General features: G+C 40.1%; 1 protein-coding gene across 4 annotated transcripts in view; it reads left to right on the forward strand.

Annotated features, from left to right (window-relative positions):
* The window catches only part of MIPOL1 (mirror-image polydactyly 1), a 187,970-nt gene that overhangs the window by 41,774 nt on the left and 124,363 nt on the right, over positions 1-21,833 (forward strand). For 3 of the 4 annotated variants that reach the window (XM_083616858.1, XM_083616859.1, XM_083616860.1), the window contains exons 3-5: positions 8,463-8,694; positions 9,934-10,069; positions 11,868-11,973. In XM_083616858.1, the coding sequence (XP_083472984.1) occupies positions 8,463-8,694; positions 9,934-10,069; positions 11,868-11,973 (474 nt within the window). Of the gene's footprint in view, positions 1-2,468; positions 2,639-8,462; positions 8,695-9,933; positions 10,070-11,867; positions 11,974-21,833 lie in introns of those variants that run through there. The other variant, XM_083616861.1, reaches the window with a different exon arrangement.

A 21,833-nucleotide genomic window follows, 5' to 3' on the forward strand; every position in this document is an offset into this window, starting at 1 on the left:
AGGGTACCACATTGACTTAGCCCTTAGTATTATGGAAGAGTTACTGTGTTGTGTATTTAAACATCTTTTCTTTGTTCACCAGCCCTTTTTCCATTTCTAACCCATGCTAGATCTTTATTCAAGATGCTGGCTTTTTCTTTCTTTCCTTCATGGCAGTGGGGTTAGAGGGGTACGAGTCAAGTCTTAAGTAGGAGATAGTGTTGTTATGATCATCCTGTCAGCTGTCTCTCATACTATCATTTCTCCATCATCTATACATCAGAATGGCAAGAAGGTTGGCCATCACTGCACAAACCTGGCAGAGGCTCATCTTGACGGTTGTTCGCAGAATAAAGCAAGCTGCTTACATCTCAGTTTCTCCATCCAAGTTGTTGTTCAAACATTTTTTGCTGGAAAAAGATTTATGGTTGCTGGAATTCCGGTGAGGAGTAGTAAACAGTTCGTATAGAATGGGTTATATTCTGTTACTAGTGATGGTCAACATGGTGCCCTCCCGCTGTTTCAGACTACAACTCCCATTAGCCCCAGGCAGCAGTGCCAATAGCCAGGGACGGTAGGAATTGTTGTCCACAGCATCAGGAGCAGTTCACAACATGGAGAGGGGAGCAGGTTGGCTACCCTGATCTAGGAACTCACAGCCTTCGCAGTAATTTCTTCTTTTTCTTGCAGAATGTCGTAAAACCTATAAACATGACTCCATTAGTTTCTTCTGATGTTTTTATTTGTCATTAGAAAGCAAGAACCTACTACAATTCATAAGTCCATTTCATATGGAGAAAAGCCATTTTCCCCTGTTTTCAGAACTCTAAAGTCCTTTCTGCCTCTCATCCAAAACTGCAATAACTACATAAAAGAAGAGAAGGGCCCCCAGTTCTCTCCATTTACATATGCAGTGGTGGGAGTGGCTTGGGCTGCAGCGAACAGCACCGGCTAGTTCTTTATGGTTTGGAAGTGGACCAGAGAGAAGACTACCACTCCATGTCCATTTCCTTGAGCACATCCCCCAGGCCACCACGGATAGGCACGATTCAAAACAGGTTCTGGTGGGTGACCCGTGATGCTCCACTACGGCCAGGGGGTGCAAGCCAACGGCCGCATGGGAAACCGGCGTGTTCCAGGTGTTGTAAACAAAATCTGCCCTTATTACCTTATGGGGTATGCAAGAGCCCTTTATAGAGTCCTTTGTAGGTTCTCCATCGGTAGGAGAAAATAACAGAGGCCAACTAGAGAATCTTGAGAAGCAAAGCAGCAAGTAAGCCTGATCTTTATTAAAGCTGTTGCAATTGGTGCTCCCCTCGCACACAGGAGAGAGGAGAAGGACCCAGAACAAAGGTGTGCCTGCCCTTATATAGACGTTTTAAATTCCCTGCCCTGGAGCTCAAGACCACCCCTCCATACATCATACATACATTACAGAAGGGGTGTAACCCAAAACCATCCCCAACAAACATCAAAGCTACATCACAGAAAAGGCGGTCTACAACATAAATTTGAATGTTGTTTTTCCTGTCTGCCAGGTTATCTGATTCCCTTTCCTGGTAGTCTGGCCATTCCTTTGAGATGGTGATTTCCCAATTCCTGAGACAATGGGAAGGTTCCCTCACCCTCTCCCTCCTTGCAGAGAAAACATTTCATCAGTTTGGGAGTCAAAATGGTTTCAGGACGGTCTTCCTGTGCTGCTCCAGACATGTGGTCCACATATCGATGTACGTGCTAGATTGGTACATTTATGAACATTATGTGTGTGTGTGTGTGTGTGTGTGTGTATATATATATATATATATATATATATATATGACGCGGGTGGCGCTGTGGGTTAAACCACAGAGCCTAGGGCTTCCCGATCGGAAGGTCAGCGGTTCAAATCCCCACGACGGGGTGAGCTCCCGTTGCTCAGTCCCCGCTCCTGCCAACCTAGCAGTTCAAAAGCATGTCGAAGTGTAAGTAGATAAATAAGTACCGCTCCGGCGGGAAGGTAAGCAGCGTTTCCGTGCGCTGCTCTGGTTCGCCAGAAGCGGCTTAGTCATGCTGGCCGTACAGAAGCTGTACGCCGGCTCCCTCGGCCAATAAAGCAAGATGAGCGCCACAACCCCAGAGTCGGAGGGGTCTCTTTACCTTTTATCTATATCTATATCTATATCTATATCTATATCTATATCTATATCTATATCTATATATGACCTTAATTTTTTTATTACACAGGGAGGTGAAGGAGCTCATGCGCCGGGTCACAACCGCCACCCGCCTTTTATGGATGGGCTGAGCGGCCATTATGGATCAGTGAATATAAGTGATACTTGGTGTATACAAATGTAAAAAAACAACAACCAAAAACCTGAAGGATGAAGAGCAAAGGCAACTATATTCAATATTTTTTAAGTTAAATACTAAGTTGACCACTCTCTTCACAGCTTTTTCTTTTTCCCTTCTTCCTCAAATTTTTTTTGAATACTTTGACATAAGCAATACTGTGAGGACTTAAAAAAGAAGAAGCTGCTCGCATCTAACTCATAAGTTCCTTCTTGACGGAGCAACCGAGTACCTATCTCTTGAGGTTTGATTTGATTTGTTGAAAACCGATACAGTATATTGAAAAAGGAGAGCAGTGACTGCTAAGTACCCCTGTTCATTCTCAAAGGCAAGTTGGCATCCCTTAATGCTGTATTTCTTCAACTTTAATATAATTTGGTGTTTACCGCTTGGACTCCATGGCTTTGCGCTGCCAGTATTGTACACTTTTTGGAGTTGTCAGGTATCTTCCAAATAAGGTTTAGGGAAATTATCACAAGTACTGCAAATGTCTGGCCATTGCTTTGCTTATAAACCTTTTTGGATAGAGTTTTATTATCAAGAAGTGTAAAGCTTAAATTTAGACCAGGCCAGCCTTACTACAGGTATGATGAGCAAAGACATAACCATTTTTTTCATTAAAAACCAGTTCATGTCCCCCAGGGGGATGCATCAGAGATGAAATGAGATTATCAAAGATTTTGCCTGCATGTTTAATGTACCGTTTTCCAGAGAATGACGTTTATCAGCTCATTATTGCCTAAAGTGGCCTTAATGTTATTGTGATGCAGGCTAAAAAAATAAAACAAGTACTTTAAAGGTATGTTATTTCAATAAGGCAGGGGGCATTTTGTGTGTGTGTGTGTGTGTGTGTGTGTGTGTGTGTGTGTGTGCGTGTGTGGTTGTCTAATTTTGCCATTTTAAATTATAAAATTTATCATATTGGCATTAATACCTGAATAAATTTGGGTGACAAAGAGGATTTCTGTTTAATTAAAGGGTATGCAGGGACATGACCTTGCTCCACATAAAAAGGAAATTTAGATAATTAAGATTTGGATAATTGATGAGGAAATATATATAATAAGAGTGTTATCTGCCAGGTGTCACAGTAACTAACTAACTATCTATCTATCTATCTATCTATAATGGAAAGGCTTACTTTCTTCCCTTTTTAAAATGCTGGTTTAGATAGAAAACCCAAGTACTCGTTTGGCTGAGTAAAACTCCACCAGGCACTGTGTTTGGAAATTATGTAATAAATCTATATAGATTGTAATGATATCTTGAAGGCCTGTATTTAAACTAACCTGAATTACAATGAGAGATAAACAGAATATTTACTCATCCCTTATGAGCTGCTGCTGATATGTAAATTTATTCTTCTACTTTGCACAAATATACTTTTGAGCTACTGCTTAAACACTTCAAGGTCCTTAGCCAAACAGTTTTAATGATGCCTCCAATATTATAAAAGTGTGACATTTGACGAATACCTTGTGTAGTTGTGATACTGCAGTAAAATATAAACAACACACAAAGAAAACCCGGCGCATCAAATCAGTGTGCAGCACCTAGATAATTTATAATTTTACTGTTTATATCCATCTTGACATTTTTTTTTTTATCTGCCAAAGGCAGGTTTCATTTGGATTCTTAATCTGAGATTTATTTGGTGGATCTGGAAGTCATAGCTAGAATTCCCACAGGAAGTGGTCCATCTACCAACAGATTAAATGGCAGTCCTGCAGTTGTTAAGGGAGCTCTGCATTTAACACACATGCATACTCGCTCAGTCAACCCGGTGGAGAAAAATTAAAGTAGTAACCCAGGTTTAGGAACAATGTAGCTAAAAAGTCCCATATTTGCTGAATGACAAAGGGTTATATAGCAGCATTTTCATTTTATTATTCGTGCTTGAATTTCTTGTTTGCTTTGTTGAGTCTGCTGACGAATACTAATAAATGCCTGCAACAATCCAGACGGGAGATGCCTGGCAACAAAGCTATGCGGTGGACCTCCCTGATCTTCTCCAGTTCACAACCTGACCTTTTGAAAAATTGCCTGGGCTAAGCTGCAGAATTTGGGTGTAATGGTTATTGTTAACTCCAGCTTTAGGATTTATTAATTTGTGTGATCAAGACTTACCTATACTTCAAAGTTTCAAAAGACCAAACACAATCATCCGTCCATTAGAACTAACATTGTGTTTCATTGAAATTGCCCTCCCCGCTTCTTCTTCTTCCTTGTCGTCTTCTTTTTTTTACTATCTGTCTAGCAATACTGCTATTTTGATTGTATATGCGTGGAATCTCAAAAATGGTCTTAATGCCCAGGCACAGAACAAAAAAATCTGCACAACTGCAACTGATTTCTCTCCTAAATCTAATGCTGGGAGATAATATCATGTTAATGAATTGCAAAAAAAATAAAATAAGCAAATGCCTAAGGAAGCTCGTGATATTTACACAGTAAGTGCTTAATGATCACAGTTGACACTGAGTACTAAAATTATGATTAGCCAGCTTTGAGAAGAGGGTATGAAAGGCGGTATCTGCCAAACTGGGCTGGTGGTGGTGGCTAAATTTAGGCTTCAATCCTATGTACACTTACCTGAGAGTAAGCCTCACTAACTATGATGGAATTTACTTTTAAGAAAACAAAAATAGGATTTCATTAATGTTTCTTGAATTTGAGAAAGGGAATTACTACATTTGGGGTTTCCTTAAAATTGCCTTTCTACTAGAACCTCAATGGCTACTAAATCTCTCTTCATTTTTATCTTGCAAATGGTGTTTATTTTAATGATCTTACATATTGTAGTGTTTTTGTGGTTGGTGGACCTTAACTGTTTTCATACAATGGTATTTTGAGTATTGTTGTTATTATTGATTACAATACATGTACATGGTGCATAACAGAGAAAAATGACCACCAAAGACAAACTTCTGATCCAAGGACCTCGCGTTCTAAATATCAATGAGGTGGGGAGAGAACAGGTGTTGGGATGGAAAGGCAGAAGTAAGGATAGCAGGAATGAGCATGAACCAGTGCAGTTACAGGTACTTATGCTTTGTAGCCATTGTGTGTGGCCAGAGTTGAAAATAAGACTGGGAACCAAGTGGGAGCATTCAGAGTAGGACACTAGAAAGTGAGGCATTCACCTACATCAATTTCAGGGAATTAACTTTGCAATGTTCATTTAGGGGAGGCGTATGTGGGCACCGTGTTCTTGATTCATAATTCTAATGGGGGTTGATTCATTATAAAAACAAAAAACTCGTCATCTAATTGTTTCCACTTTAGAAAAGAGTAGTGCTGTGGTATATAGCCTCATGGCTGTGATACAGATTCTGTTTGTGCAGAAACTCCCCAATTTACGTCAATTTCCAGAGCAGCCTCCTTGAGCCATGCCTTGTGCTATTCCTGTGGGCCTTCCAACCCTCAAGAGCAGCTTTTCACAGGGCAAAGACTAAGAGGCTGTAGCTGGAAGAAGCTGGACAAATCCCCACTGCATGGGCAGAGTTGCAGTCATGCATCTCTCTGTTCAACCCCGTGAAACGGTATTGAGCACAAAATTGTGCCTACAGATGGCACGAGTTTAATTATGTTTGTTTTTATACTGTCAGAACACATCTGGCAGTCCTATCCGAATTCTTTAATAAATCACAAATTGGATATTTCTAAGTCTATTTTATATGTCTCTTCTAGCTGACACAATATATGTATTGATCAGCTCTCTTCTACAGATTTTTGTCTTATTACTTAACTAAACCTAGGGCTTACGTTGTAACACAGAGAGCTAAGGAATATTGAGTAGGGAGTAAAACGTGGTGTACAAAACTTTTTTTCTCACTGAGAGAACTTGCTGATCATTGATTAGCGGTAGTCGAAGGGTGAAACGTTCTTGAGTTTTAACTGTACCACCTTTATAAGTAGTTATTCCTTAATAGTATGTGAAGGAAAATATTGCCATGCTTTAAGGTAAAGGTAAAGGGACCCCTGACCGTTAGGTCCAGTCGTGACCGACTCTGGGGTTGCGGCGCTCATCTCGCTTTATTCCGGGTCATGTGGCCAGCATGACTAAGCCGCTTCTGGTGAACCAGAGCAGCGCACGGAAACGCCGTTTACCTTCCCGCTGGAGTGGTACCTATTTATCTACTTGCACTTTGACGTGCTTTCGAACTGCTAAGTTGGCAGGATTGCCATGCTTTACTTCAGTCTAAAACTACACATAATGAAACATGTACTGTAAACCCTACATGTAACTGCAGTTTACTAGTAGGAGCCAAAGTCTGTGGTGTCAACTTCTTCAAGTTTCTGTATGGGTCTGCTTTAGTTTTGGTGACGCATAAGAGACACAGATAAATGTACATGGATACCACTCATGGAGCACAAATACCCCCAGTTATGTCAAATGCAAATTGTTCTGAAATCATACACTGCTAAGTATATGATAGGTGCTGTTTACACTAAGGATGGGAAATCAGGGGCCTTCCAAATGCTCCTGAACTTCCAACTTCCATCGGTCCCAACTAGTACAGCTAACAAGGATGATGGGAGTTGCCATTGGACAGTATCTGGAGGATCACAAGTTGCCAATCTCTGGTCTACAGAGCTCTGGCGTTGGATCTTTTGGATTCAGATGGAAATCTTACCAGGAATGGAGGCTAGGACTTTTCTGTATGGCAAGCATGTGCTCCACTACTGATCACCTTTAAAGTCACCAGAATATAAATGGCATTGAGATTCATGTTCTTTCTATTATCGGTCTTGAGAAACCCCAGCTTGAAGGGGAAATTTCCTGTACAAGTGATTGTGCTGCTGTTGTTCCTTCAAGAAAAAGCAGATTGCAGTAATGTCAACTGGATATTTGAGAAATTAACTTCATTTGCGTATTCAGTTATCTAGTTTACACATAGAACACTTCCCTGTATATGAAGCTATCCTTACAGAAAAAAATGGTCCTATTCGCTAATGTTAGTTTATCTGTTTTAGTGGGTAAATAATGAATTGTATGAAGGTGTCCATAGCATAATAGTTTTGTTAAAGATGCAAAGAAGACGTGCATTCAGTTCCTTGGAAGCACAGCAGAATTTTCAGAAAAGTTAAGGGAATTTTTGTACAGAGACTGTAGGAACGTCTTGTGGAGCAGTTTCCTGATGATGTCAGAGCAGCAGTCATGATATGATATATGACAGCAGTAGCAGGGCATGTAGAAACATAGGTGGGTCAGCTGTGACTGAGGTCTTTGTGGGGAACTTGGTCATGAAGCTGATACCTATATGAAGCAGCTTTTCCAGCTATATTCTCACTGCTTGGGAAGTGCTGAGGATAGGATGGCAAAGCCCCTTGTGCAGAGGTTGTCAAGCACTCAACGACCAGCTGGCTGTTGGGCACTTGGGAAGCTTTGTGCAAGGGACTGATGGGTAAGTGGAGCAACCCACCTGTCCATCATCTGTTACCAGGTGATTGACAGATGGATTGTCCCAACTATCTGTCACAGTTGATCTGCTAGGGTGGGAATGTTTCCCCACTCTTGTGTTAGACCATAGTTTAGTGTGATGAGAATAAGCCACATGATCCTTAAGGCTCATGTTAGCTGCTTTGAGACTCCTTCGGGTAGTGATAAAGCGGGATATCAAATCCAAACTTCTCTCCTTCTTCTTCTTCTTCTTCTTCTTCTTCTTCTTCTTCTTCTTCTTCTTCTTCTTCTTCATATAGTTCCCCTCCCTTCCTTCTCTTCAAGCACAGTCACAAGGCGCTCCCGCAGCTTGTCATGTTGTCGTGATCAATAAACTTTGGATCATGTTAACAACTGTATTTTTGCAACAAACAACGATGAAGCCATGTCTGATTGCAGTCACAGTCTTGGAAGAGTTATACTCGTATGTGATACTTTTTGTATAGTTCAGTACTGAATGACTTTGGGAAATGTGCTGGAGCTCCTGTTCTCTGCCACTTAGATGCATGGATGCAGGTTGTGTTCAACTTACTAATCCACACAGCTGGTTTTCCATGCTGTGGAAATCCTGGCAGTTAAACTGGCATTAAATTTTACTTGTTTTTACTGAACTTCTTTAGAAGCCAGCAGCGTTGTCATTCAGCTGCATTAAATGCTCATCTTTCATCTTCTTTAATTAAACAGTAAAATGTTGTTATTTTTCTAACAGAAATCTTGGAGCAGAATTCTGAGCAAAAGAACGGTGTCTCTGCTCCCAGTTACCTGAATTTGCACAGTTCTTCAGCAAAATCACAGCCAAGAGAACAAGCCATTCAGACTAAAAGTGAACAGCTAAACTGTTCTGATCAGCCAACATCCAGTTTAAGCATTATGCAAACTGCTTGTACCAAAACTTTGCAGCTACGTAATCTCACTGTCTCTTGCACTGATAAAAGGTTAAGGTAAGCAAGCTGTTCATTTGAGGCTTTTAAAAGCTCAGCATCACATGATGGTGATCTTTTGCCAGGGCAAGCTTTGTGGCTTCCCACTATGGAATGATCCCTCCTCCTCCCCATGCACATTGTTCCAGGGGTTCTACTGACCCCACACCAAGCAAATTTTGAAGGCACATGGGGGAGAAGGAGGAGGGAATCCCCATAGTGCATGTGGAAGTCCTTATGTAGAGCTTTTGCTAGCAGAACTTGGTTGAATCCCACCTTCAGTTTCTTTTATTATCACGGGAGATAACTTCTTAAATAAGCTAACAAGAATTCAGTGGGCAGTTGTAGAAAAGTGATGGGATGAGACTGGTACAGTGGTACCTCAGGTTACAGACGCTTCAGGTTACAGGCTCCTCTAACCCAGAAATAGTACCTCAGGTTAAGAACTTTGCTTCAGGATGAGAACAGAAATCATGTTGCGGCGGCAGTGGGAGGTCCCATTAGCTAAAGTGCTACCTCAGGTTAAGAACAGTTTCAGGTTAAGAACGGACCTCCAGAACGAATTAAGTTCTTAACCTGAGGTATTACTGGTACCTCTAGTTACAAACTTAATTCGTTCCGGAGGTCTGTTTTTAACCTGAAACTGTTCTTAACTAGAGGCGTGCTTTCGCTAACGGGGCCTCTTTCTGCTGCTGCGCTGCCGGCACACAATTTCCGTTCTCATCCTGGGGCAAAGTTCTCAACTTGAGGTAACTCTTCCAGGTTAGTGGAACCTGGAGCGTTTGTAGCCTGAGGCATTTATAACTTGAGGTACCACTGTAGTTACATGATGGTTGAGACTCTTTGCAGAGCAGGAACAGGTATCTCATCGGAAAGAAAGGAAGATACATCTGCACATGCTTTGTGCATTTATAGCAAATGGCTTATATAAAACTTTACAAAACAGTGCTGTGTTTGTAAATTTAAGAAGCAGCAGTTTCTGCATTGCATTTCTTGAAAGTTTTAAAAATCCAGGAACAACTATGGACGTGTGAACTGGTATAAAACTGCCACCTGTGTCATGTACAGAGGCTTTCCCCCCAGACTTCCTTCCTTCAAACCTATGCCAGGAAATGAACATGGGACCTTCTGGGTGCGATGTGTGTGTTTTACTACACAGCTTTTGTCCTGCCCCTGAATGTAGCAAGTATCACGTTGAACGAGAAGATTCTTTGTTGAACGAACTGATCAGTGAAGTTTTTCTTCCTTTTTTCATTCTAGCTCTACTGAAAAGCAAGGAAGAGAAGTTATGCCTGACAACATGGATCCTTTACATGTCACAGCAAACCTAGATAAAGAAAAGGATATTGCATTCCTCTTAAGGGAATTGGACGTTCTAAGGACAAACAATAAAAAGGTACAGTGAAATATTCTAAGCCTATCAACCTACTCTAATTTTTCTTTATTGTTTGTTTTGATTGACAAGATATAGCTTCCTTTTGTTGCAGGGATCATTTGATTCATGGTTTGTTAATCTTTGTATATTCTTCTTGTCTGCCTTTTTGTTTTTGTTTTAAAGTCAGTGACATCACAGATAGTGCCATCTAAATTCTTTTGCAGTTCTTTTTGGCTCAGATTTGGAAATTTGGAAAGGCTGGCCTTGTTCAGAACTGACTATGATTTAATTAAACACACTGAATAACCTGGATCAAAGCTGATAGAAAGAGACTCCCATGTAACAAAGCAAACTCTTTGGTTTGCATTGATGATTAAGAGATCCATTGTACATTAAAAATTGTACATATTTACAGTATTTTTTCCACTTCTCAGAACAGTCAGTCTGTGCAAGGTTTTTGACGTTATCAGATTAAGCATCCCTCAGATGTGCTTTGTTATACTAACAGCAATCTATTTTTCATAAATTAAATGGTAAAATCCTCAGTAAATTGTTTTGCAGATATAATCAAACTTCATTATCAAAATAATAATGTCAAATTAACCATTACATTTTTTCGTTAAGTGATAGAAGTGCATGGTGGATTTTAGAGTAAAGATAGTAACACAATAAGTTAGAAATTACAGATTATTATTGATCTCAAGTGCTGAAAAATATGTATGCATTACACTTCTGTTCAAATGCAACATTGTTTTCATTATGAAGGATATATACACTCTGAAGAGAAACCAGAGTGTAGAGACATATCCAAGTTTACTTTTTATTTTTTGCTCAGTTTATTTGAAGTTCCTTGTATGGAGTAATTGAAACCTCTGTTGCACTGTTTATTAGCTCCCTTAACTTTTAAGACCATGATTTTGCAATGCTGTTGCATGTATGTATGTATGTTTATTATTATTATTTATTCCATTTATAATCCCACCCTTCATGAAGAGATTTCAGAGCATGCTGCAAAAAACACCAGTAAAATCATTAAAACACGAGTTTAAAGCAACAGGCAAAAATTAACAAAGCACAGGTAAACAACAAATGATGAAATCAATAGTGACAGGCATATTAACTCAATCCTTTCCAAATGTTTTGGCCATGTGGCTTAGTGTGCTTTTCTTGTTTGTTTGTTTGTTTGTTTGTTTGTTTGCTCTTACTTGTTGTTAATAACCACCTATCTGTGCTGTACAATATGGAATGTTTGACGTAGCACTGGAGCTACAGTTGGGTGGGGTTAGGGATGAGAAATATCAATTTAATTATGTGGATAATGCTCTGCTACCACCCCTGAATTATGCTGTAGATTAGGGTGAGCAATTCCTGTTCTGGAATTGCTAACCACATCTGAAAACTCAACCAGGTAAATTAGCACACTTTGGGGGCCTTGACCTTTTGCTTAAGGCTGCAATACTTTGCACCCTTTCTAGCGGGTAAGTTCTGCTGAGCTCCAGAAACTTCCCTTCTCTGGTCAACATGTTTTAGGATTGTTCTCTTTGTGTGTATGTTAGGTAGGTTAAGAGTTTGTGAAATTAAATCTGGAATATACGTAGGTTCCTTTCCCTTCATAACGCATCAGGATGGAAGTGGGCGGCAATTTCATTTTTTAAAGTTATTTATATGAAAACAAAAATGTAAGAGTTGTGTTTACGTTGCTCGATGTTTGTTGAGAGAGTCATTTTGTGAGAACGAAATGCATCTCTTTCTTGCAAGTTCATATTGTGCCCGTGCACTTTTACATACCAATAACAATGTCGCCGTTTCGACTCTTCAGCTTCAGGACCGGCTGTCTGAAAAAGACAAGGAGCTGAAGACAATAAAGCTGGACTTAGAGCTGCAGGAGAGAGTGGCAGAAGCGAAGATTGCAGAAAAGGCTGCAGGTGCAGTAGATGAGCGTTTAACAGATGGCCATAGGGCTCCTACAGCCCGTTTGGTTGCTATATGACGTGGCCTAATGAACATTAGATGTATTTGCTAAAGGAGGGGTGCTTTGACTTCTTTATATGAGGCTGTTTAAAGTTGCTTGGAAAAGAGGTGGCTTTAACATCCTGGTACTGGTATTAGTAAGAGCTTTACCTGTATTCATACTGATTTGGGCATTAAATGAATTGTTAACACCATGTCAATCCAATCACAAAAAGGTTGTTTGTTTTGTTGGAAGGTCCTGAACAAACAAGGGAAATAATGATTACCACGGCCACTACCTTTCAACCAGCAGTTCAAATACCCACTTATTGTTTTAGCTTGTTCAGAGAGATGCTACCACCCCTCCTTCCACACACCTTTGTATGGAGATCTTCATGTTTCTCTCAGCTGGAGACCTGAACCTCTGTTTGGTGAGCAGGGAATTCAGGTTTCTAACCAATGAAAGAAATGTTGCTTTAGAGCGATGATAGATCTTCTCCAGTGGCTTGCTCCACGCATCATACTGCAGCCAAACCACAGTTTCCTGGGAGATGTATCAATACAACAGCCAGCATCAGTATCAGGGCCAGACCGCCACCATCTCTTGATCAGCAGAGAACTGGGCAATTTAAGGAAACTTGCTTCTCAGCTGATCAAGTTCCCTGCCTCCATCTCATGCTAGTAATAACAGTAATATCTGTTATCTGGTTTCCTTGCTTTCTCTCCAGCTGTCCAGATTTGTTGTTGTTTAGTCGTGTCCGACTCTTCGTGACCCCATGGACCAGAGCACCCCAGGCACTCTGTCTTCCACTGCCTCCCGCAGTTTGGTCAAACTCATGCTGGTAGCTTCGAGAACACTGTCTAACCATCTCGTCCTCTGCCATCCCCTTCTCCTTGTGCCCTCCATCTTTCCCAACATCAGGGTCTTGTCCAGGGAGACTTCTCTTCTCATGAGGTGGCCAAAGTATTGGAGCCTCAGCTTCAGGATCATGTTATTGACATTTTGACTCCTTTTCTTAACCTCATTCAGCCCTCTGCCCTCCAGTAGCCTCCTTTAGTTTTTCTCTCTCCCTGCCCCTATCACCTGCATGACCCTTTCTTCCCAGTCGTCTCTTGCATTCCTTAGAGATGGAGATGGACTCATTAGATGCTTGTCCAACTTGAAGCCTATGTTCTGTTTTCTTTAACAAATTGCATATTTGTTTATTCTAAGCCAGAGTCTTGGTGTTAGTTCCTCGTCTTAGAAAACTCTTTTGGGTGTGGCTCACCATGACTATGGGCTAAAGATCCTAAAGTAAGTTCCTTGAGTATATATATGTAATGGTAAACATATGTAGACAAGGACACTTGGTGACAATGTTATGAAGCTGGTAAGAGGTTTGAAAGAGAAACGGGAATATGGCTTCTTCGCTAGCATGATTGTGAAAAGGTTGTAACATTATTAAAGCTAATTCTCCGTAATATGCTTAATTAATAGTAGTGGATCTGATGTCATTCCCATCTCATTGGCAAAGTGAATGGAAGTGGGTTGGGGAATAGTGTAGAATTGTCAGTTGATTGGCTTTCTACAGTGTCAGTAAAGAGATTGATTGATATTACCAACATTTGTAAGATAGGCTAGCCATTCTGAATCACAATGACAGAACCCTAAATATTCACAACATAAATTAAATGCATATTTAAAGTAACCCTATAGTTTTTTTGACATATATATATAAAAACTACCATAAAACCCTTACATAGATCATAGTTACATCTTGATTATCTACCAACTAAACATTTACAGGATGTGAACTGTTTGGATTAAATTCCAAGTTATATGTTTGTTTTGGGGATGTTTGCACAGCGTTTTACTTCTGTGTATATAATAGAGAAATATTTTATTCAGTGTAGACTTTCTTTGCTCATTCAAGCTCATGGAGGAAAACTGGATAAAAAACACATGTGCCATAATCCAGCAGGGTGATCTGTGCACAGAAGTGGCATATGTATGGATGGTTCCCTGGGTAAGATCCTGCACGCTGTTTATGGAGAACCCCATATCCTGCACTTGAAGGTGGCACATATTGTGTGCTTTGCTGAACTCTATACATTTTGCTTCTATTTTAAAAAAAATCTCAAAAGCAGATTTTTCCTAGATGTATTTGAATTAAGATAGGTTAGTTTGGGTTGTCTTCAAAAGATGTTAATACTGTATGTTGCTGGGATTCACTAGTGTTAATCACTGCAGTTGGTATTAAACTAAGTTTTATTCAGGGTGGACCTACTGAAATTAATGGACCTAACTTAATCATGTTTATTCATTTCGATGAGTCTACTCTGAGTAAAACCTGGTTGCTTAATACCCATAATTGTGTGTTTTGCTTATCATATTTAGATTCCACTTTTACATCCAGATACAACACACAGATGAATGTTTATCTTACATTTGAAATTGTGATAAAATCATGACAGAAAAGTGTGTAATAAAAGGCACTGGGGAAGTGTGTTATAAAACTTTTACCTTGTACTTTGAGAAGGATCTTAAAATAATAAAACTCAAGCTGAAAAGCCCTTGTTAATATGAAACAGGGAGGAAGAGTACAAAATACAGAATGTTGATCCCTATATAATCACTAAAACAATATTTTCATCAATTTATCAAAGCTGTGATGTAACTTTTATAAATATTATCTATGTCTAACAAACATGTATCTTTGTGTGTGTGTGTGTGTGTGTGTGTGTGCACGCACACACACGCATTTGAAAGAAACACACATGCAAAAAGTTTCCCCCAGAATTTCCATAGTAGCCAATCAGGCTGTTGACAAAACTGGCTTTGAAATTCAAAAGTAGCTTCCCTTGTTAGTAAGATTCCTGCTTTTTTGGTGTTTGAGAAGAAGTTAACTGGGAGAAATAATGCGAGGAAGCAGATGGAGAATTAAAGCAACAAGGAAATATAGCCAGGGTGGAAAATATGCACACCATCAATGTGAATTCTCATGTTAGCATACAAAGAAAATATGCATAGGACTGTACCTTGGACCTGTGTTCAAGTCTCATCCCAGCCGTCAATTTACTGGATGGTTTTAGATGAGTCCTAGCATTTTATATATCTGGGCAGAAAATGGGAATAAGAATGATTCAGTCCTTTCACATTTGAAAAGCTGGGTTAAACATTTTTGTATTGGTGTACATTTGGTTTTGTGCAAAGTTAGACCCTGGGTTTGGGAATCTGTGTGCTGCTACATGCCTCTTTAGAAATACTGGGGCATATTTTAGAAGAAATGGTCAGTTGACCAACTCAATTCTGTGGCCACTAGAGGCTGCTATTCCTTCTTAGTGTTTAGTTAGTTTATTCATTTGTTCGTTTAATTATTTAAAGCATTTTCCTCTGCTCTTCAGCCAAAAAGCCTCCCAGAGCAAATTGCAAATTGTCCCTTCAGGATTACAATATAAAACGATGTAGGATGCTGCCTTGTATTGTGTCAGGCCATTGGCTCAACGCAGTATCTTCTGCACTGTCTGGCATTGTGGGACTTTTACCTGGAGATGCTGGAGATTGAATATGGTCCTTTTGAATGTGAAGTAGATGCTGTCCCAGTGAGGATAAAAGCCAACTGTGGCACTAGTTCTTAGTTCCAAAGTTCCTACAATGACTGGCTGCAATGGAAACAATTCAAGGAGAGAAGAAGCCCAACGTTGCTGGTTTCTCAGCTGGCCAGAAGCATTGTCCCTGCTTTCCATCTCCTGATGCTGGTGGAGCGATGGTTGCAAAATGGCAATTAGCGTTTCACAGCTTCTTATAGTTGGAGGGAAAGCGGTATACAGTGGTACTTTGGGTTACATACGCTTCAGGTTACAGACTCCGCTAACCCAGAAATAGTGCTTCAGGTTAAGAACTTTGCTTCAGGATGAGAACGGAAATTGTGCTTCAGCGGCGCGGCAGCAGCAGGAGGTCCCATTAGCTAAAGTGGTGCTTCAGGTTAAGAACAGTTTCAGGTTAAGAACGGACCTCCGGAACGAATTAAGTACTTAACCCGAGGTACCACTGTATATGTCAAAGGTGCGAAAGCAGGAATGGAATGGAAGGTGGGTGGAAGAAGAGGAAACATAACTAGAGAACAAAAATGTTAGGGGAACCCAGAGGCTGAGAAACCACACAAGGTGTCAGTATGCCTAATTCTGAAGCAGATTAATGTTAAACGGATGCGTGATTTAAGGAGACAAACAGGCAATCATTAGGATTAGTAGAAAAGTTTTGTCATCTGATACACAAACTATATGTTCTGGTTTCCAAGGAACTGAGATATCCTTGTGACACATAGCTTCACAACATGAATACTCGCCAAATACTCACAGCGTGTGTGTGTGTGTGTGTGTGTGTGTGTGTGTGTGTGTAAAAAATAAAATCCATGCAGTCAATATTTTTTGGAAGAAAACTTGAAAACAGATTTGATGCTGTAATTTTGATCATTATGTCCAATTAAGAATGAAGCTTTCTGTGGAGTCCTCTGTTAAATCTTCTTAATGTCATGATTTGTCTCTTCACTTAAAAATGTATGTGGTTTTTTAATATTACCAACCTTACATTCTTGAGCATGCAGATAGTCCACTGAAGGCTAGCAGGCTAATTCCTGGAGATGGCACCAGGCTTTAGCTGATGAGTAAAGACTCTCGTATCAGATCTAAATCAGTGTTGACCATATATGAAATAGGAAGGATAGGAACTTGCCTTAGAGGGCTAGTGTGAGGATGAGAGAAACTAAAGCATTTTCAACCTGACCTGAAATGTGCCACTGTTAGATTTTGAATATGCATATATGATAGTTTATCCAATTCTGTCCCAATAGTTCCTGCTATTGAGGCCTGAGGATGTGCAGAAGGTGCTTCTGACTGTCCATCCAACCACTTGCCCTTTGTCCATCCTGCAAGTTGTGGGGTGTTGACCAGGGAGGAGCAAGAGGTGATTAACACATCTTTATGTGAGGGGGTTGTCCCTTTTGTACTTCTTCTGTTGAAGCTGAGAGTTGCCAGGATTTTTTTTTCAGTGGGAACTGGCCAGAACTGGGAGGCTTATGAATGCACAAAACATGGCTACCTTCTGCTGAAAAAACACTGGCTAACAGTTTGCTTCCAGTTTCCAGTGTTTTTTCAGCAGAAGGTAGCCATGTTTTGTGCATTCATAAGCCTCCCAGTTCTGGCCAGTTCCCGCTGAAAAAAATCCTGGCAACTCTCAGCTTCAACAGAACAAGTACAAAAGGGACAACAACCTCACACAAAGATGTTCTCGAAGCTACAAACATGAGTCTGACCAAACTGCGGGAGGCAGTGGAAGACAGGAGTGCCTGGCGTGCTCTGGTCCATGGGGTCACGAAGAGTCGGACACGGCTAAACGACTAAACAACAACAACAGTTTGCTTGATTCAGGCATGGCTGGAAGAAGAGTAGGACTTTGTTAAAAAAGACTAGGCCTTGGTTTTTATATTAAAAAACCAGTGCAGTGCTTAAGTCTGACTCACTGAAGGCCAAGAGACCAAAGTCCAACTTACTCAAACACTAGCAGGAAAATAATGTTTTCGAGAGCTACTTTCTTGTGGTAACAAAGTGACTGAGATGCAAACCTAGAAGCTTTTGGCTCACATCTTGATTCTGCTAGGAACTGCTGGACAGCAATCTATGGTCTCTAAGTCCTGCTGTGTACAAATTGGGAATGACGTCCCTTGCAGGGTTGTTGTAATAATTACTAAGATAATATTTGCAAAGCACCCTAAAAGGCTGATTATAGTTCATAATATTTGAATGCGGTCTTTGTTGTTTATAAGAGAAACATATGGGACCCAACCAACAGCTTACCTTTTCACTGCACCACTGAGAGAATATTTTTATTTTTCATACTATTAATGAATATCACTTGTACGTCAAAATGGCTTCTCAGTGGTTTATAACTATAAAATCAATCTGTGATTAAAAGGCAGAGAAGCATTAAAACATCCTTAATTAAAATATATAATTAAACACACAGCAATTAAAACAGTTTCAAAACAGTTAAAACAAGAAAGTCACAAGTTCCATTCAAGTGAACGCTTGCCTAAACAGCAGCATTTTCAGGAGCTGGTGGAATGTCCACACTGATGAGACCTCTTGAATTTCAGCAGAGATGGCTTTTCACAACCGTGTTGCCACCCGTGAAGAAGCCCACCTCCATGTTACAAGCTGATGGGCATCAAACATTGGCAAAACTAACTGTGTTTCATTAGCTGATCTCAGTACCCTTAATGGGTAGTGAAGAGGAAGATGGTTTTTCAGGGAGCCTGTCCAGAGTTACCATATTTTTCCTGTATAAGACTAGGTTTCCCCCCTAAAAATAATGTCAAAAATTAGGGGGGCGTCTTATACTCTGAGCCATCTTCCCCCATTTTCTTAAATCTGAGTCCCCAAAAATAGGGGGCGTCTTATACATGGGGGCATCTTATAGCTGGAAAAATACGGTATTTATGCTTTGTACGTAAGTAGCAGAAGCTTAACATTGTCTCAGTAGCTAATAGGCAGCCAGTGCCGAACCCGGGCCTATGTGCTCAATAAGAAACAACACTCACCATCCAGGCCGTGGCATTCTGCACTAGCTGCAGCCTCCAGAACAGCCCAACAAAGAGCATGTTCCAGTAGTCCAGGTGTGTGGTTACCAATGCATGTGTCACAGTGGCCAGGTTTCCCTGTCCATGAAAGGGTGTGATTGATGCACCAACCAAAGCTGATGTTAGGCACTCTTTGCCACAGACACCACCTGGGCCTCCATGGGCAAAGATGGGCAAAGCAATGGATGTGACTTTTCCAGTTATACTGTAAGCTGCATTCAAGCCATGGATTTCTACACACATCTTTCTCCATCCAGGCAATTAGAAGGCATTAGAACAGTTCAAGCACGCATTCCAGCATTTAGGAGGGAATAGTGGTATGGCCTAGAAGAAGGAGATGAGGCCATTATAGGCCTTTCTAAGGGCCCCCAGTTAATCCTACCTCTTTTTCTTTGTCTGGTCCACAGTGTGCACCCTTTTCTCTTTACCACCATAAACCATAGGTTCCCCCACCCTCATCGGGTCTGTTTGCCAGACCCTCCAAGTGTCCCTATTTTCCAGGGATGTCCCTGATTTAGAGAAGCCGTATTGGTTTCTGATTTTTCTTAGGATATCCCTATTTTCATTGGAGAAATGTTGGAGGGTATGGAGCAGGCACAGGCAAACTCGGCCCTCCAGACGTTTTGGGACTACAACTCCCATCATCCCTAGCTAACAGGACCAGTGGTCAGGGATGATGGGCGTTGTAGTCCCAAAACATCTGGAGGGCCCAGTTTGCCTATCCCTGGTATGGAGTTTTCCGACCCCTGTCTGAAGGCTATCCTGTATAAGGAAGTTTTTTTAATGTTTAATGTTATGTTTTTATATATGTTGGAAGCTGCCCAAAGTGGCTGGGGCAACCCAGTAAGGTGTGTGGGGTATAAATAGTAAAATTATTGTTATGGAATAGGATGTCCCTATTTTCATCCCTTATCTCAGTTCCGCCCTTTTCTTCCTTCATTTTCTGTTTCTGCTGCTCCTCACCTCCCCAGCTCTGCCATTTCTTTGCTATGTCCAGTGGTGGTACTTTTCACTCTTATGAATCTGTAGTCTTTCGTAATGGTAGAACCTGATGTTATCCAATGAAGCTGAAACATAGGAGCTTAAGGGTAGACAAAATGGGGGCACAATCAGCCCCAAAGTATTAAGTTTTGGAGCCTTGTTCTGGTAGCTAAATGCCACTTTAGTAAAAACCACCTTAAAAATTTCTGTAGCTGGCTCAACACATGCAATAGGGCAGGATGTTCCAGATAAACACGGTCAGGCAGCCAGTTTGTTCATATTTGTTGTTTTATTAAAGTCTTTGGCCAATGGCCATGTTGCCATTGAGAAAATATATTGTCTATGCTAAAAGTCAGGTTATTGCTACTGTTTTTATATATAAAAAAAAATCTATCAGGCAAATAGCCATTAACAATAATTTAACTGTTTGTTCCTCATTTGTATGAAAATGTTGCCTTTTGCTGAGACCTTCAGCGGTTTATCATGAACATCAGAAGCAGAGAGGAGTTAAAGGACTTTATCCCCCACAAATTTTGAGCAGGCAGAAAACCAGGGTGGAGAGACCATTCCACACACAGAAAATAAGGTTATCTAATTTTGCTGAGTAGCACAGAGTAATTTACAGTGTGGAATTTGGGTGGAGGGGTGTTGGTTCCAAACACCCAGCTTGAGAATCATTCGTAACCTGCACAGTTCTGGTGAGATTAAGAGAAAGTAGTATCCGACATATATACAGCTGTTAAATATGCACTTAAAAGCAGCACCATAATGCTTTAAGTGCCAAGCATTTATAAAACTATAGTCTGGCTGCATCTGTGTTTAATAAATGCAGCTCCCCTCAACAACTAACATTGTTTGTGCACATATTATAAAATAGAGGGCAGCACCACAAATAATTTCCACAAGTAATTTGTCGTGAGTTTATAGTTTACAGGAAACACTTTTCAGAGTTACCTTAATTTGTATTCTGTGTGTATATTCCATATTCCAGTTCTTTTGAAATGCTCGTTTAAATTCCCCTGCAAATTTCTCTCATTGTATCACTCTTCCTTTTTGTCTTTCAATGAGGATTTTAAACTTAAGTGACACACATTACTTTAAATGAGGTGGGAAAAGTTATGATTGTTGTGGTAGTAAACAAGCAACAGTTTGGGCTTGGAGGAGAGAACAATCCAGTAACACACAAGAATAAGGATTATATTTGCATTGGTAATTCCATATTACCTTAAAAGTGCTCCTTTTTATCTTTCGCTGATCAGTAAAGGAAAATATCTACCATTTCATTTAAGCTCAATCGACAGACTTTTTTTAGATGCCATTTATTTTTTCTTTCTTGCATGTCATCCATTAAAGATTAGCTGTGGAAGGTTGGAGCATGGAGAGATTATGAATGACAGAACAACTCCTGTGGAATAATAATCAGTTTTTGATATTTAATGCTGTTTGACTTTTGCAGACACATTTCTTATTAACCTTTGATACAAAGAGAAATCCAGGTTCCTGATATCTCATGGAGAAGATGAATTTGAGATCCTCTTCCAATTAAACTGAAATAAGGCCAATATTGGGCTTTAGCCAAAAGATCTCAACAGTTCCCAACCCTTGTGTTTATAAATCTAAATATGTGTGACATTCTATTTTTAAAAGTATGTAACGAACATAGTTTTACTAATAATTGAGTCGTAAAATTATTCTTTCTATATACAGTATGTATCTAGCCTTAGTTTTGTTGTAAGATTCATATGTTATGCAAATTCATTTCCTAAACCTTTCATCTGATGGTTTCTTGATAAAGGCAAAGACTTTTAATGCACTATAGGTGTGGTTTACTTCCACTAAAATCAATCAGAGATTTGCCGTAGACTTCTGTAAACTTGCTCAACTCATAGCATTAAGAAATTTGAAACAAGGCAGTGGTTTTGCTTCTCAAGAATTCTAGTAATTCATATGAAGAATGTGTGAGGTGGGGAGCCTCAGCGTAAAATCATATTCTGTAAATATGGGTACATTTGTAAAATAAGCTTGTGTCACAGATGCCAGATAGCACGTTTTGAAACTATAGAATAATTCTCAGTGACTGAAAGTGCAATCATATATCCCACCTAGGAATAAACCTCATTGAACTCAGTGGGACTTACTTCTGAGTAGACACAGTTAAGATTACACAGCCGGTCATCAATATGCTATGTGTATGAATTATTCAATATAGTTGTTAATTGTGTATGTTCTTGCTAGCA

Source organism: Podarcis filfolensis (genome assembly GCF_964270895.1).
Source record: "Podarcis filfolensis genome assembly, chromosome: 1".
In the NCBI taxonomy this organism is placed as follows: Eukaryota; Metazoa; Chordata; class Lepidosauria; order Squamata; family Lacertidae; genus Podarcis; species Podarcis filfolensis.